This window comes from Chanos chanos, chromosome 3 (genome assembly GCF_902362185.1).
Source record: "Chanos chanos chromosome 3, fChaCha1.1, whole genome shotgun sequence".
NCBI classification, from domain to species: Eukaryota; Metazoa; Chordata; class Actinopteri; order Gonorynchiformes; family Chanidae; genus Chanos; species Chanos chanos.
In genome coordinates this window covers 39,642,222-39,658,163 of record NC_044497.1, presented here as the reverse complement: position 1 = coordinate 39,658,163, position 15,942 = coordinate 39,642,222, and the positions used below count along the sequence as shown (strand labels likewise).

General features: G+C 39.2%; 1 protein-coding gene across 2 annotated transcripts; it reads right to left on the bottom strand.

Moving 5' to 3' along the window:
- Positions 1 to 2,682: 2,682 nt before the first annotated feature.
- On the bottom strand, positions 2,683 to 9,966 carry tbx3a (T-box transcription factor 3a). Of its 2 annotated transcripts, none has more exons than XM_030768613.1 (7): positions 8,999 to 9,966; positions 8,005 to 8,313; positions 7,463 to 7,628; positions 6,205 to 6,281; positions 5,647 to 5,804; positions 4,192 to 4,832; positions 2,683 to 3,301 (listed from the first exon to the last, which is right to left on the bottom strand). In XM_030768613.1, the coding sequence occupies exons 1-7, from the start codon at positions 9,388 to 9,390 to the stop codon at positions 2,861 to 2,863; spliced, it is 2,184 nt and encodes a 727-aa protein (XP_030624473.1). In that variant the 5' UTR covers positions 9,391 to 9,966; the 3' UTR covers positions 2,683 to 2,860. The 2 variants fall into 2 exon arrangements, with proteins under 2 accessions (XP_030624473.1, XP_030624474.1); XM_030768614.1 differs by having other exon boundaries at positions 7,463 to 7,609; positions 8,046 to 8,313.
- Between the last annotated feature and the right edge of the window lie 5,976 nt (positions 9,967 to 15,942).

The window sequence follows — 15,942 nt, the reverse complement described above, 5'->3', positions numbered from 1 at the left end:
AGGCTAAAGATCACAGTGACGGCTCAATTTTTATTTAACTGTTTACATTTAGGCCTAGTAGTTCTTCAGATGTCAGCTTCGCCAGAGATTGTTTTATGTTTAGTTTCGTTAGAAATTAAGGTAAAGCTTCATTCAAGGAACGCAAAGTCCACCTTGTAGTTATGGCGTTTGAATATGAAGTTATATTCCTTTTGTGAGCGTGCATGGTGACTCATGAGGTTTTTGTGAAAACTTGCGGTTGTCGAACGGTTTATGTGGCGCTAACTGAGAAAGGGGAAAGGTTAGTCCAATAAAACATTTAAATAGCATTTGTTAATCATAGCAGAACAGCAACAACACCTCTCAGTACAGCATGACACTGTCCCGCCTTTCTAGGTAACCTGCTTTGTCTTGATCTCGCTTTGTCAAATGCACTTTGCCCTGTCTCCTTTGGGTGGCGATAGGCGTAACGTATCAGAGGACACTCTCCCAACATTATTTCAGACGCACTGTCGCCTGTCGTGTAATAAAATCAGGCAAGATATCGAAGGCGCCAGGTGAGCAATACAATGAGCAATTGAGATAGTTCGCGTTGTGTTTACCCCTACTCTCCAGCGCCAGGAACGTTACTTATTAACCATACTATACACAAATAAAGATATGCTGTCGATAAACGCATGACTCTGGGCGCAACAAAGTGGGCAATCGAGTTATTTTACATTCTTTCAGGTCGCCCTAGGTCCAAATAAACAGCCAGTCGATTGACTCCACTGCGGTCCCCATAAAGCTCGCAGCTCACTGCCCCCCCCCCCCCCTTCCTGCGTGTCCAGGGAAGAATTCCAGGTATGACAGGTCGGACCTTGTGGATGCTTTCATTTCTTCCAGAGGTGATTTTAAAAGGATTTAAAGACTTCTCGAGTTCTTAGATACGGTTCCAAATTCAGATAACGAAGCTGCAGCAGACTTTCACTTAGTTCATACAAGTAAACGTCTTTGCAAATATTGTATACGATTATATAGCAGTTGTATATTAATAGATTAATGCTAATATACAACTGCACAATCTCACTCAAATATCACGAATTAATTTGCTGAAAAACAAACAAAAACAGAAGAAATTCCGTGATGTCTCGCATGTTGCTCTAATTACGTGCCTAGTGAGTAATTCGTGTACTATGTTGCAAATGCAGCTAACCCCTTTGGTTTTTAATAGGTTCGTTTTACAGCTTACAGATACATGTAAACGTTCAACTTGAAGCACGAAACGTCTATCAAATTAATTTATTTAAAATGGTAACATAATCTTAATCGTATTTAAATACAAACAATATCTACCCTTTTGACCTTTCGTAATCTTTGTCAGAAGTTTTCAGTGTTCAGAATCATGAACATTCACATTTGTGTTGTCAAAAACGCCTCGCAAAACACCATTGTCCTATGTCATGAATCATGTGAAAACTGCATTTCAATACTTTATTGACACTTTGAAGAAAACATCATAGATGTCGCAAACAAATTGAAGGTAAATGCAACAGAACCCAAAGAGAACTTCCTGAAGCACAAACGAAAGCAAACCTTCATATTTCAACTAGATGTTGCATTTAACCTCTCTGGTTGAGCGGTCCCTGTCAACACAAAAACATTTTTCCAATCAAAAAAACTCTCATTATATTTCACTATTGGTGCAATGTGCTGTTCACTTAAATTTTGTTTGAACAGAAGCACTAAACAAAGACAACAGTTAATGGAAGGATGGCACATGATTGTGTCCGCTAGAAATTCTAGCAGCGTGGGTACATTGGGTGCATTACGATCCACATTCAAAGGGATGTAAAACGTAGATGTCATAAACAAGGATAATAGCTCACAGACTTCTTACACAGGTGTATCAACAATAAATTAAGGTCAGATCCCCCCAAAACAAACCAACAAACAAATATTTACACGCAATACTCATATGAAATAATTACATAAATATTTTGTATATAGCACTATTTACATGTGTCATCATAACGAGATAAGGTGTTTTAAGATTCCCTTTCGTCAATTAATCTCAGTGCTCACTGCGATACGTAGTTTATAAACCCTTTCGAGTTACTCCGACCGTCGGAGGCTGTTAACCAATAGATTTTCCATTGCCTCTATTTATTTGTTTATCATTTTCGGACTGAGATGAAAATAAAATCTTCTAGCAAATCGTCCTGCAATGGTTTACTCAAACTATACCGTCTGCTCGTGAGGGAGTTTTTTTTTTTTTTTTTTACATAGTTGCATATGTCGCAACACTAGGGGAGTATTAATTACAATTCAACTTTATTCATTTTATTTCCTACTTGATCTTTTTTTTAAGCTTTTTTTAATATCTCCTATTTTAAAAATAGGCAATAGTAATAAAATGTCAGTCAGGAGTCAAATGTGGTCTTCTGTAGGACATGCAAGCGCCCGCCTCCTCATGGCAGTAGACTAACGTTAGGTTAAATAAATCAAACACAGCAGTCTTCAATAAGAGAGAGAGATAGATCAAATGAACAAAGAACCAATTCAGAGTGCATTTTATATCATCTCATTTTGTTATCCCAGAACCTTAGAACAGCAGCAGTGGTATCGATCACATCCTTGCCAGCTGTTAATTTCCAATACTTCTGTGGTATTCAAATAACAGAGGAATTCAGCTGTATTGGTTTCATTTACCCGAGGAGAAACATAGTTTTCGGATGTTTAGTTTGTATGTATTACCAAAGTGCAAACCTCTTCCCATATAGGTCCTCATTGTAAACCCGCATTCATTAAAAGGGCGTAGTCGTACACAATCCGTATCAATGTTTTAAACATTCGCATCGTGGTCTTTCTCTCCAACAGCGGCTACCTGGGGTATGGCGACCTAGGGAGACACGCTTCTTGGCCTGTCTTGTTTGGATTCAAGTCCACTGACCAAGCGCTGAATGCTTTGTAATTCATTGCTTGAATCTTTTTCAGAGCAAGTTTTGGGTGACAGAGAAACAGAACCGGACGATATTGTTGAGGAACGACTAGTAACTTCAGAGGTTGAGTCAAGAGAGGCCGACACAGGACTCGTGACCATACCGTCTCCTTTTAGGTCGATGGCGTTGCTAACCACTGAGGGGACTGCTGTAGTGAGCAAAGTGCTGTCTGGTACACTCATTGGTATAGAGTAGGGACTGTATCTAAACCGAGGGCGCACTGCGTTAAAAAACGGGTGCCGATGGGCTGAAGAGGAGGCTGCGGACGAGGCAGCTGCAGCCGCTGCCATGTACGTGTATGGATAGGGGAACAGGCTTCCAAACGGGGACATGGCCAAGCCCTGAAGAGAAAGAAATACCAGTAGTTAGACAGCATCGCAAAGGATCAGACCACTAGTTAATAGTCCAGAACTAAATTTACAGTTTTAGCAGCAAGAGAACCTTAACACCGTAAGAAGAACCATATTTATTTTGGTATCAAATGATAAAACAGGTTCATGATACGCTATTTGATATGAAATACGGTAGCCTATACTGTTTAACAGTAAAGGTAATTATAATTAGTTTGGGATCACATTAACGTTCCCACAAACATAGTCCAGAAATCGTCTTCATAAAAAATTAAGCAAGAACAGTTCAAAGTCACGCCACAACAACACATTTGTTTTGAATTTGAAATAACGTATCAAATATTTTCTGCTTGTATAAGTTCAAGCTGCCCATTCCATCTAAGTCACTCATTTTAACATTCTGACTTTTTTCTTTTACGTGTTGAAATAATTAATGTTCTCAAATCCGCACATGCTTGACATATTGCTTCAGCGTTTCCTCTGTTTAATCACATGACGAGGCTATTAGTATAAAGAGTTCAGTAATTAAATCTTACAAAAGGTTCTCTGTGGTCCCTTCAAGTTAGCCTCTTTTTGAACGAGTAAAATGATCCCCCCCCCTCTTATTCTTGTCTTCTTTCATGTTTGAAGTAGTCCAAAACTATGAGACTACGAGAACCATGACCATAGAAATATTCTCGTATATTTGGGCTAAATCATGAACTTTGTAACAAGGATTAGTGGTAAGCCGAACACTACGTGACTTAAACATGTATAGCTCAGAGTGAACGAAAAAAAGTCATTGGGTGGATGCTGTACATATTGCTTTAACGTGTAAGCTATGTCGCAAAAGCATCAGAAATAGGGCCCCTGCACCGCTAATTACGACGATCAGGTTTTACCTGTGATGCCAAGACATGTTGCTGCAGATGAAAAGGTAGTCCCGGGGCTCCTGTCAGGCTCTGCGAAGGTGACGCCATACTGGCCGTGTCCATGGTGCTAACCCCTCCGGAGGATACAGCTGCCAATAAGGGGCCCATCCCCGCGGCCATATTTGAGAACGCACCTCCCATATTAAACTGGCTTGGATGTAAAAGAAAGGGATGGGCGCCACCCAAGTGACTGAAAAACTGTTGTCCTGCCAGGCCCGGTGGAAATCCAAAACTGTGTAAGTGACTCTGGTGCGCACTGCTGTCTGTCTGTACGGTCAAAGGCAGATAGTTGTCTTTGCTTATCGACCGACACTCGTCAGTTTTACTCTGTTCTCGGCTTGGACTCTTGAGGTCTTCTCCAGACCGCGTGGTACTGGAGATGACGGTAATCGGGCTCTGCCGCGAGTCTGGTTGGCTTTTTTCAGTCCTCCCGGCATTCTCTCGCGTTCGAACGGCTTGATCGCTGTCCGAAAAGAGATGACATTTGCTTGGGCTCGCCTCGTGGTCTTTAGTATCCTCTGTGGTGGTAGAAATTTTATTTGAATCGGGCCCCTCTTTCAAGTTCCCATCTTTGGTGTCATCGTCACTATCCTCATCAGTGTCACAGAAGTCTGTCAAAATGAAGAGTTTATGAGAGATGATTGCAGATCTAGTTATTACGGATTTGCACTAACGTTGCTGTGTGTAACCATGTGATTTTGTTTTTAAAACAAAAACAAGTCACCTCGCCTAAAATTAATTGATCAGACTCCAAAGCAAATTATTTATGAGCCAAGATGAATCATTTTTACTTGTTGACAAAAGGCCAAACTATGTTAGTCTATGCAACAAGTCACCATCGATATAAATGCTACAACCAGACCACACCCAAACAAAACTAAACAAAATAAATAAATAAATAAACAAAAACCCATTTCAGGAAAATTGTGGTCAAATGAAGAAATGCACCTGCACAGTACATTGTGTGCGACTCAAGTTGGGAATAACGCGGGGAAAACGAAATTGCTACCAAATATACGAGACAATTTGCTAATCTATTGTGTACACATTATGTAAATTGACAAAAATTCCAAAATATTTATTTAACAGCAATAATTAACCCAATCGTTTTTGCCAGCACTGGATATTATATCTAACTTTACAATAAGAAATAACACTTCACAAAAGACTTTTAGATTGAGGGATACAAGGATTTCTTATAGGCCTTCTCCAAAGCATGTTCCAAACTATTTGACAGCCAAACTGAACAACGCCCACAAGTTTTCATATTAGGCAATCAAATGAAGTTCTACTGAAATTAATTAAAAGGATTCTTAGACACGATAGACGTGAGGATGTAACAATACTTGGACTTCAGAATCGGGTTTATGTGTATAGCCTGTTCTCATTTCCCATGCTCAGAGATAAACAACGGGGCATTGTTACCTTTCAAGTTCGGCGGCCCCACCGTAGACACGGCAGGAGATAAGGCTTGACGAAAACATTTGAAAGAAGACTGTTCGCCAGAGGAGTCATCTGACGTCCCGTTCTCTTTTTTCTGTTGGTCCTCGTATGATCGTATGGATTGCAAGGCCAACTGTTTCCTACAGTATCGAAATAATTCACAGATATGAATCTCTCAAGGACAGTGCAATGTTACTTAATAAAACGTAAACAAAACACAAATTTGCCATGAAATATCGGGTTAGTGTATTATTGGGCATAAAATTTATGGAAACGTGCACGATTAAAGTAGACCACGGAACTCTGTCAAATCTTCTATGAATTATGTTCCACATGTTATGTCCAAGTGTAACTTACATTTTAAAGCAAAGGTTTTTTTTTAATTCTAAGAATGTATACTTGTCAGCAGTTCTGAAAACAACAACGAAATCTTTAAAGGTACACCACTGGATGTATTCGGTCATTTTGCATTCGTCTTTTTTTCTTTTCTTTTCTTTTATGTACTTTTCTTTTCTTTCCTTTTCATTTCTTTATATTTACCTCTTTTCCCGTCTTCCATTTCCTGTATCTCGAAATCCTTTTGCAAAAGGATTATGATCAATTTTCAGCTGTGTTATCTGAAATAAGACAACGAATAAATGTTTGCTAAGTGATTCATCCTCCACAGCTAACTACGTCTAAAACGATATGTTACAATAATAATACAGTCAAACAGAACATACATATGTAGCCTTAATCATAGATTGCATAAAAATAATTCATACACGTTAAATGCCACAAGATTATACTAAGGATAGGTCTATATAAGAATGTTCTGTTTGGGCAAAAATATAAATATATTATTCGACGTGACTGTTTATGGCGTTTTGTTTAATCACTGATAACGCACCAAATCTATAGGCTTACACATTTCGTATGGCTTGCAGAGATTAAGCCTCTAGTGAGTTTTGTTTTGCCAGTGCCTTTTTTCCAATCAAATTTCACATAGCCCAGGTGGTCTGTGGAAGCCATTTCCTCCACTCATAAAAATGATGTAACCTTCCCATTTACAAATACAATTTTCTCATTCTTTCTTTCATCGCTTTTTTTCCTTCAGAGCACAAGCTTGCGCGCAATCAGAGAACATACACCCACACAGCGCGTTATTACAAACTATTTGGGATGTCTTTTACTTTGGGCTTGCAACACACTAGTCTAAAATATGTGCCTGAATTAATAACTGTTCATATCAACTTTAGTAACTCCGCCTTGAAAACATTACTATGTCATGTATCTACGAAGCCTCAGACTGAAACATTCATTTTGCATCATTCCTCTTCGCCTCGCTTTCTTTCGCACTCCTATTACTACCCCCCTGTATCACCCCTTCCTTCTTCTCTATGTGGCACACACGCGCGCACGCACGCACTCACACACAAACACACACACACACACACACCACAAATTGTGTAAAATGAACGCTGCCAAATACTCTATTTTGATAGTTTAAATATAATTAAGATAGCCTGAAGTATACACATTTCTCAGATGTCTACCCCACTATATTCTGAGCCGATACTGGTGTCCAGTACAGTTGTCGGCCACACACTATCGATGCATCACTGCTGAATAATATAACAAATAAACACTTCACGTTCACACACTATACTAAGAAATACTCTGTGAAGTCAGTGTCGAGCATACAGGCCTTCATTGCTGCGCATAAGAACGGTGTGAAATACATTCACCACGGGTCACAAAAAAATTCAAAGACAGTTCAGAAGAGCAAAAGAGAAGAAGTATAGGAAATTTTACCTACCTTGTCGTTCTGGTATGCAGTAACTGCAATAAAATCTGTTTCGGGGAATACATAGGTTCTAAATGTGCTGTAAGGTAGTTTCAGAATGTCGTTGGCTCTCACGATGTGAAATCTTGGCTGATATTTGTGCATAGAGTTCAGAATAGTCTGAAATAAGAAATCATATCGAAGATAAGAGAATTATTTTTTCTTCTCTAGTTTTAAATACAATACAATTGTATTTTGTATGCAAACCTCTTGTTTATAGCTAAAAGCTTCAACTGAACTTCACTGAAGAACAGAAACACAACACAAACACAAAATCTAAAAGTGCGTTAATTGTGATCAGTAATTAATACTGTAAATCTATGTCCTTAAATAAAAATTGCGATCCTAGTCAGGTCCGCGTGTAAGTAGATTTACAACCTGGTACAAATGCTTCAGTAGTAGCCACAACTACAAATATTACTTTCACTACCACTACCCCTACCGGTGCCACTACTATGCAAACCACTGAAGAAGAAGAAGAGGAAGAAGAAGAAGAGGAAGAAGAAGAAGAAGAAGAGGAAGAAGAAGAAGAAGAAGAAGAAGAGATGCCACTTACAAATCCGTGTTTGTCAGAGATGTTATTTGTCAATTTAAGTTTGTGAAAGTTGACGACTTTAGACATCCACTGTTCGCCAGTGGCCGGACTGTCGGGGTGAATGTACATCCGTTTTGGCATTTCAGGGTCAGCCTTGCCTGCCACCATCCAGCGTGAATTGTGAAATTTATATCTACAGTCGTCGGCTGCAACAATATCCATCAATAGTATGTATTTGGCTTTCTTGTCCAAGCCAGTGCATCTTACTTTGAACGGAGGGAACATACGTCTGCAAAAAGACAAGAGATCAAAGAAATTATTTTATTTTCAGTGGTAGGCCCAGACAACGTATCGATAAAAGCAATCCATGTCGAAATACGGATAGCCTGAATTGTCTGGATTGCGGACTGAAACACATAATCTTTCTCTCTCTCTCTCTCTCTCTCTCGCTCTCGTAAACACACACACACACACACACACACACACACACACACACACGCCTGCACACACACTCGCCTAGACGTACACACACACACACACACACACACACACACACACACACACACACACACATACACACACAAACAAGCTGGATTTTATGCCTTTGCAATCACCACAGGAGTCATAAAATAAATTCAGGTTAAATTGTTACTATAGGTCGAATTTCTGTGAACATTTATAGTTTGGGGTTGGGTTACATTTTGTCCGTTTGAGAGATTAAAGTATCATGCAAGTTGATAATATGTAGATAACGCTGATAGTGACGCGTTAACTCCATCTAAAATTGATTGTCTTGCTCTACAAGTGTTGCTGCAGATTCCAAATTAACTGTAGTGTGGTATGAATAATTTGTTATTGGCCCATACTTCTAGGCACCTAAATGAATAAGTCTAAAAGAGATGTTTTTGTGAATTTGACTTTATGAAGCACTGTGCAGTTTGTACCTCTGAATGATTAAAAAAAATTAAATTTACCTTCCTGATTTCGTGATAACCATTTCTGTGCCTCGCTTGTGGAAGAGCTCCCAAAGTTCTTTCGCTTCGAGGTGAACTTTTGGATCGTCTTCAACCTCTTCCTCGGGCTCAAGCGTCTTCAGAGGCCTAAGATGGGCTGCAGCAGCCTGATGTCCCAGCGATGAGAAGGGCAGGCCGGTCTCCGCGGCGCCAATCAGTTGGTCCATTATGGGCTTTCCAAGTGCACCCGGCAGGGAGAGCGAGCCGTTTGGAGGTAGCGCGAGGGCCGGGAAAAAGGGTGGCTGGTGACCCAGCATTGCACTCATGGCAAACTCCGGACCCCGGTGAGGTAAAAACGGATGGTATGCCATACTTGCCCCTGGTATAACTGGATCTCTCATCAGGAAGCTCATTCAAGTCCAGATTCCAGATGTGCTGAGCCCTAAATAGGAATACTATTACTAATAGGAATTAGTATTTGTCAGACGTGTCGTCAATTTAAGAGTTCCAGCAAAAAAGCAATTTATCCAACGCAGATGTAAGCATCGGACGATTTATTCGAGCGTTCTCTCTTGATTTTTGTCAATTATTCCAACAGAGTGCTTACAACAGAAAGTAAGAAAAAACAATCCATTAATATCTGCAGCTGCTCAGTTACAATTGTTCCTAAGAATTTGACGGATGTTATTATGTTTTTTTTTGAGTCCGCTTCTGTATTAATTCAAAGCCTTTTAGCCAAGGTGTTGTTTCTATTTATTTTTTTTAATCTGCTGCTAAACTCCGTGGATGTTCCTGTGTTTATTCCTCCCAAAACGTGTTCACTCGGATAGCCTTCGGTCTTCGTACAAAAGCGATGTGTTGAAATATCTCAGTAGCTCAGAATAATTCCCCTGTCTTTACTTGTTCGAGGCATACACCCTCACACGCACATACACACTTTTTCTCTCCGCCTTTCACGCGCACACACATTTCAATAAAGTATGCGGAGAAAGGAGTCCGTTGACGGCGAGGAGGTGGCGAGGTCTCAGCACTAAGATATTCCTAGTGCTTCTGAACCCCATACGATTCAAGCTGTATGGATGTGTTGCGTGTTACGAGAAGCAGGGCTCTGTTGATTGGTTCTTTGACGCTTTCGGACCAATTGTGTTGCTCCGTAGGCGTGGTTTTAACAAGTCGGGTGGAGGGGAAAAACTTCAGACTTATAAAAAGGTGTTTGGAAACTGTATTGTTGCCGCGAAACAGCACTGTTTCAGTCAATGTTGTGTGAATATGTCAACATCAGTGGGACAAGGGAGATCGGTCGGTCGGTCTGTGGGACCCTGCGGAGGAGAGCTAAGCCGAGCCTCGCTAGACTTGTTCGTAAGAAACTACTGTCTCGTTTGCATAGCGTCACGTCAGGCTACTTCCGAGCTGTAATTATTATTGCTGCTGATATCCAAGCTGTAATAATTGTTGCCTTGATGGAAAAATGAAGAAGTTTTGAAAAAGTCTGGACTTTTACAATCAAATACAACGCACTACAGGAACGGACTGCGTATGTTGCGGCTTTGCATACTGTTAACAGAATAACTATCATGACAGAATCACGGGTACACTGTGACTATCAAGGCCATTGTTGCAAAATGGGTCATTTAATGCATCGGTGGAAAATTTTCAGTTAAGTCTTTCTTAACTGACACTTATAATGGCATGTTGTTCATTTGCTCTTGCGAAGACTCAGTGTACGAAGTTCATTTAATTTCCCAGTAAGCTCTGATAAACTCTCTGCATCCAAGGGTGTTTGCAATGGAGAGAGAGAGAGAGAGAGAGAGAGAGAGATGGGTTATCTGCGAACTCACTTTGACATAACCTTTAACTCCGCCACTACCACCTGAATGTCTCCCTTTTTAAACATGACCGAAATCTAGCGATTGTTTTCAGTCCCTTTCACTGTGACTTAAATAGAGACTTTGATCTGAATATCATGTTTATTATCACCATTAACTGTGTAAATTAAAGTACCAAAATACCACAAACATTAGTTACACATTTTTGTACACTGGTGTAGATATCCAGTCCCAGAGGATCAATCAGTTTTGCTCTCGGGTTGACCACTTAGCAAACGTTTTGCATACGCACTGGCGCCAGTCACTCCGTAGAATTAATTTACAAGTAAACAACAGAGGAATGTAGTAGATGCTCTTCCTGCAAGAAAAAAAAAAAAAGAAAAAATGAGTGAGTTACCTACCTTTAGAGCAGATGCGTCGGCCAAACAAGCGGCATGCAGGCTTTTTTTTTTTTTTTGCTTTCTATGAGACATTTATCAGATGTCATTCTGTCGGCCTCTCATGGCAGTCCACAGTTCTCGTTATCTTTAAGCTGTTGGACTTCAGACAATCAAAAATCAAAACACAGACTAGTTTATTAGTGTATTCCCGACTTAAATCATTGTGTATCCACCTAGGGAAAGGATACATATTGGAAGTGCCTTGAAATGTAAGTCGTTCATTTAAAAAAGCTACACAGTTATGAACATTAACTATGAAACGTTTAGCGTTATTTAAGGAACGTGATACCCTTTCGTGCTGGAGAAGACACCTTAATTGTACTAAAACAACTGTTTTATTTTAAAAAAAGTTTCAAGTTTTCGTATTACGTTTATTTCATTGCACTTATCCTTTAGGCCTACTACGTATGTGACACTGACAGTGTACAATTTTGGGCTATTCGAATTAATAAGGTTAAAAGTTAAATCAAACAACCAAATATGACCACCGCAATCAGCAACAGCTGATGCCCCCCCCCCCCCCCCCCCCCCCCCCCCCCCCCAAAAACCCTCATTAACATGCATGTTTGCCCTGACCACTGCAGTGTACATTGCCTACTTTGTGAATGTGAGATCGAGTCTTTGTGGATTACATACTTATAGGCTACTACTATAAACAATCACCCCTATTAGTAACACATTTCAAATAAGCAAACTGTGTCACCAAATAGCAGGCAGTGTTGACACAGCAGTACTTTTTCATTCTCTGTGGCCACCTGGCTTAATTAACTAAGGAGCCCTCAGAGAATGGTCAATACACTATATAAACTTTTACAAGGTTAGGGCTCTCAGGGACTCCAAGTGGTCATAAAACTCCAGACCCAGCAGAGCTGATTGATGAGAAGGGTTTGTCAATGTTCCTTATATCTACAGTGATAATGTATATGAAAGTCAAAAGGCCATACATTTAGCAAGATGGACTCTAACTCTTCACTTTGTTGTCACTCTGGTGCACTGGTGTCCAAATAGCTATACCAGCAAAACAGAGAGAGGCTAAAAGTATACCTTAATTACAATGTTTGTTGTTATTATTAATTTAACTTGGCAAAGTATTTTCTATGGAACACCCTTTTTTTTGTTCTCTTTTAGCAATCAAAGTAATCACTTCTCGGAAGCATTATGTAACTGTGTATGTAGTTAAATAAACTGATAGATTTTATTTACCACTGCTTAGCCTGTCATATACAGAAAACATCATAATATTTGCTAATATAACTGCACTTAAAGATCATGAATGTGGAAGGACAGTAGCCCCAGTGTACTCTGACTTTAGAATGAATAGATAGCCAGGGGTATTAAACCAGACATTAAAGACTGGGGATCAATAAAGGAAGGTTTGTGAATTATGGTTTCTCGAAAAGCGATCATGTATAAACAGAGCTCTATGTAAACCCTCATTGACACACGGGCCGCCTACTTGTCCAGAAGACATAGTAATGACAGATGCTTTAAGAGTGCTTAGTCCAACCTACATTCTCTTTATTTAATGCATATCAATAATTGAAGATTGATTTGTGGATGTTGCCGATCTCAAACTGAGTGAAGGCTGGCCTATGATACAGTGAGGCAACCTTCAGACAGCCCTCTGCCTGCAGTCAGCTGACCAACAAAGTGAGTCACTTTTTACCTGTCAATGACATGGGCCCGTGATTCATTTTATGCTAGTTAACTCAGGCTTTCATCAGTTTGGGCAATAGCTTGTTACAGGCATTGATGTAAACTATTTTAGTTAATTAGGGGATGTGTTTATTGATTGCGTTTCAAAGTGATGGACTGAGCTCTAAGAGACATGAGAGAAAGTGGTTGCAGTAATACTCCTCAACTCGTGACCAACTGTACTCACTCAGATGGCGGATATGTTCTTAGCGTCGACTTATAGCATATGTAGAACTCTGTCTACTAATCTCATAAAACAATTTGTTTTAGGCAGGTAAAAGAAACCATAAAAAACATACTCCACATAATTTAGTTTTTTAAATCTTATGTTTTGGCTCATTCATTTACAGATATTTGTGTATACAGTACTTGCTAACCTGCAATTTACTGCATGTACTAGAAAACATACATGCCCCTTACAATATATTTTCACATGAGAGCCAAACATGTTTATAAGAAAAAATTAATTAAAAGATTTTACTTTTTTGACAGTATTCACATGCACTCCTCTGTGTGTTTTTACTCTGATCAGAAAACAGTATAGAACATTCTTGAATGAAGATCTAATAACAAAATTTCCAAAATATGCCGCATGACCAACAACTGAATCATTACAAATGTCTTGACCAGTTACTGCCCTATTATTGATTCATATAATCATATATCATGTAATCTCAAATAATGTGGTCAAGCCTATCTTGAAGGAAATCAGATGCACTGTCCATAGTGCTTCTATAGTGGGTATAATCTTCAACTCATTATTTAACAAGATATTACATGAATAATGTAATATGCTCAAAATCCCCAAAGAATTGGAGGCTTTACCAGGATAGTAACCATCCTATACTCTATTTAGATTTTATATTCAGTCTTCATCACTTGACGAAATGAGCTCCTTATATGCTGACTGGAACTATATCATGCAGGTATATCTGAAAACGGGTCGTATAAAACGGGTCGTCAGGAGTACACTATAAACAAATGGCTTAGTCTGCTGGGCTAAAGTCAGGGTACTGGTAGCCAAACTGTAACAGCACATTGTAAGTCTTGTGGCTTGGCATCTCACTGCTACATCTTTAACTCCACTGTAAATTACAGACTGAGATTCACTACACTTATTTTAAGACTTCCAAAAAGTAATGTATAATGCAGAATAATGCTGTATGTGCCCAAAACAATGTAGAACATCCCCCTTTCCCTTTGAAAACAATGTAAATTGGCTTAAAACCAAGTAAAATGAAGATCGCTTCCATTTGAAGAAACTGTGCCAATATTTCACAGACAATAAATTTTATGTATTAATAAAATATAAATATCAAAGCAAAATAGCATCAAAATGATTTTGGCGTTAATTTCATTGGATTAGTTTATTTTGTTCACATTTGCTTTGCTGAATGAATTTAGGAAGCAAAATCAAACTATTTTTAAGTCATGAGTTATTTGTGGTTCTTCTGCCTCATATCAGTAATACAGTAGTCCTGGTCTAGCTGACAAATTCATATTAGCTGTTAATTTTTTGCATATCTATGCCTGCTGATTTCAATTATAGCTTACAATTCACTGTGTTTACAGTGTTTGCAAGGAGCCTTTCATGCAGCCTTCAGGATTCGCTGACATTCAGTGTGAGTGTAAGCAGATCCTTACACGGTTTCAGGTATTGAATACATGCTGCAAAATTCTTTGTTGTGCTGAGAGATATTGTTCATTAAAAACAAAACAAAACAAAACAACAAAAAAACAAATATCTGGCTCATCTAGCTCTCTTCTCTGGTAGCTATCTGGCCTTTAGATCAGTGGAAAGTTATATTGCAACCTCCACAAAGTAAATCTCATGGTTACCCATGGTTAGGTTTGCCTGATTTTCAGGCAGGATTCAAACTATCTAAACACCGGAAAGCAGATCCTAAATCACAATTTACAGGTAATCCACAATACTACAGTGTCTAGCTGGGACAACAGAACTGGTTACAACTCTCGGCCATTGCAACGGGATGTTTTTGTTTATTCTGTTTTTCTACTGCAGATGTTATAAGAACATTTGAGAGATGCATTGTCATATATTCTAAAAGCCAAGTTAGCCATCCAATGCTACCGTGGCACACTCCCATAATCATTGAATCATTCTTTGCAAGATTTTGGAACTATGCTATAGTTAGTACAATCATCTGGTATTACTCTTTTCTGTTTCTTTTTTCTGTAGAATAATTTGAGGCTCGCTACGCATTGATGAGGTCTGAATAAACCCCTTTAAACTTGTAGATGTCTGTCCAATCATAATTAGTTGTTACCAAGCTGAGCTTGTATGTAATAGAGTTTAATAGAGCACATAGAGTTATGGATACCATTAATTTTGGGAGAGAACTCAGTGGACTCTCATTCCATGGATCGTTTTTGAGTTACATAAGAGTGGTCAAGCTAAAGAGGTAAAATGAAATAGAACTCAGGTGGCCACTGAGGGTGTCAAACCCACTTATCTAATCAACAGATTAATTTCTGGAGTATCTCTCTCTCTCTCTCTCTCTCTGTCTCTGCCTCTGTCCCTGTCTCTGTCTGTCTGTCTGTCTGTCTGTCTCTCTCGCTCTCTCTCTCTCTCTCTCTATCTCCTCCTTTGATCGTTGACAAGGCCTATGCAGAGTTATTGTTCTGACAAGGCATTTTCCCCCATCATGTCTTTGAATACTAAACACTTTAACCATGAGATATGAACAAATTAACCCCAGATATAGGAATAACTGACAACAATCAACATATATTCAAGAAATGCTGCATTGGAATTTCAGAGAAGATAGGCTAGTATGTTTTGTGCTGCACAGGTACATATAAGTCCCTGCATCCGGGTGCTGTCATACAGCAGAAATTTTGTGACATGCCACTATACAACTACTGAAAAGCCAAACTATGCATTTAAGTATTGAGTCCATTGTGGTGGTCTGTTTCTGAAAGATCAAGTTACTTGCACATCAGTTAAATGATGAGAGAAATGTGATGTCAAGCATCAGCATCA

Coding starts and splice junctions, on each gene's coding strand:
- tbx3a (XM_030768613.1), bottom strand. CDS start 9,390: ATGAGCTTCCTGATGAGAGATCCAGTTATACCAGGGGCAAGTATGGCA. Junction 8,314..8,998: donor GTTATCACGAAATCAGGAAG/GTAAATTTAATT, acceptor GTCTTTTTGCAG/ACGTATGTTCCCTCCGTTCA. Junction 6,282..7,462: donor CTGCATACCAGAACGACAAG/GTAGGTAAAATT, acceptor GTCTTATTTCAG/ATAACACAGCTGAAAATTGA.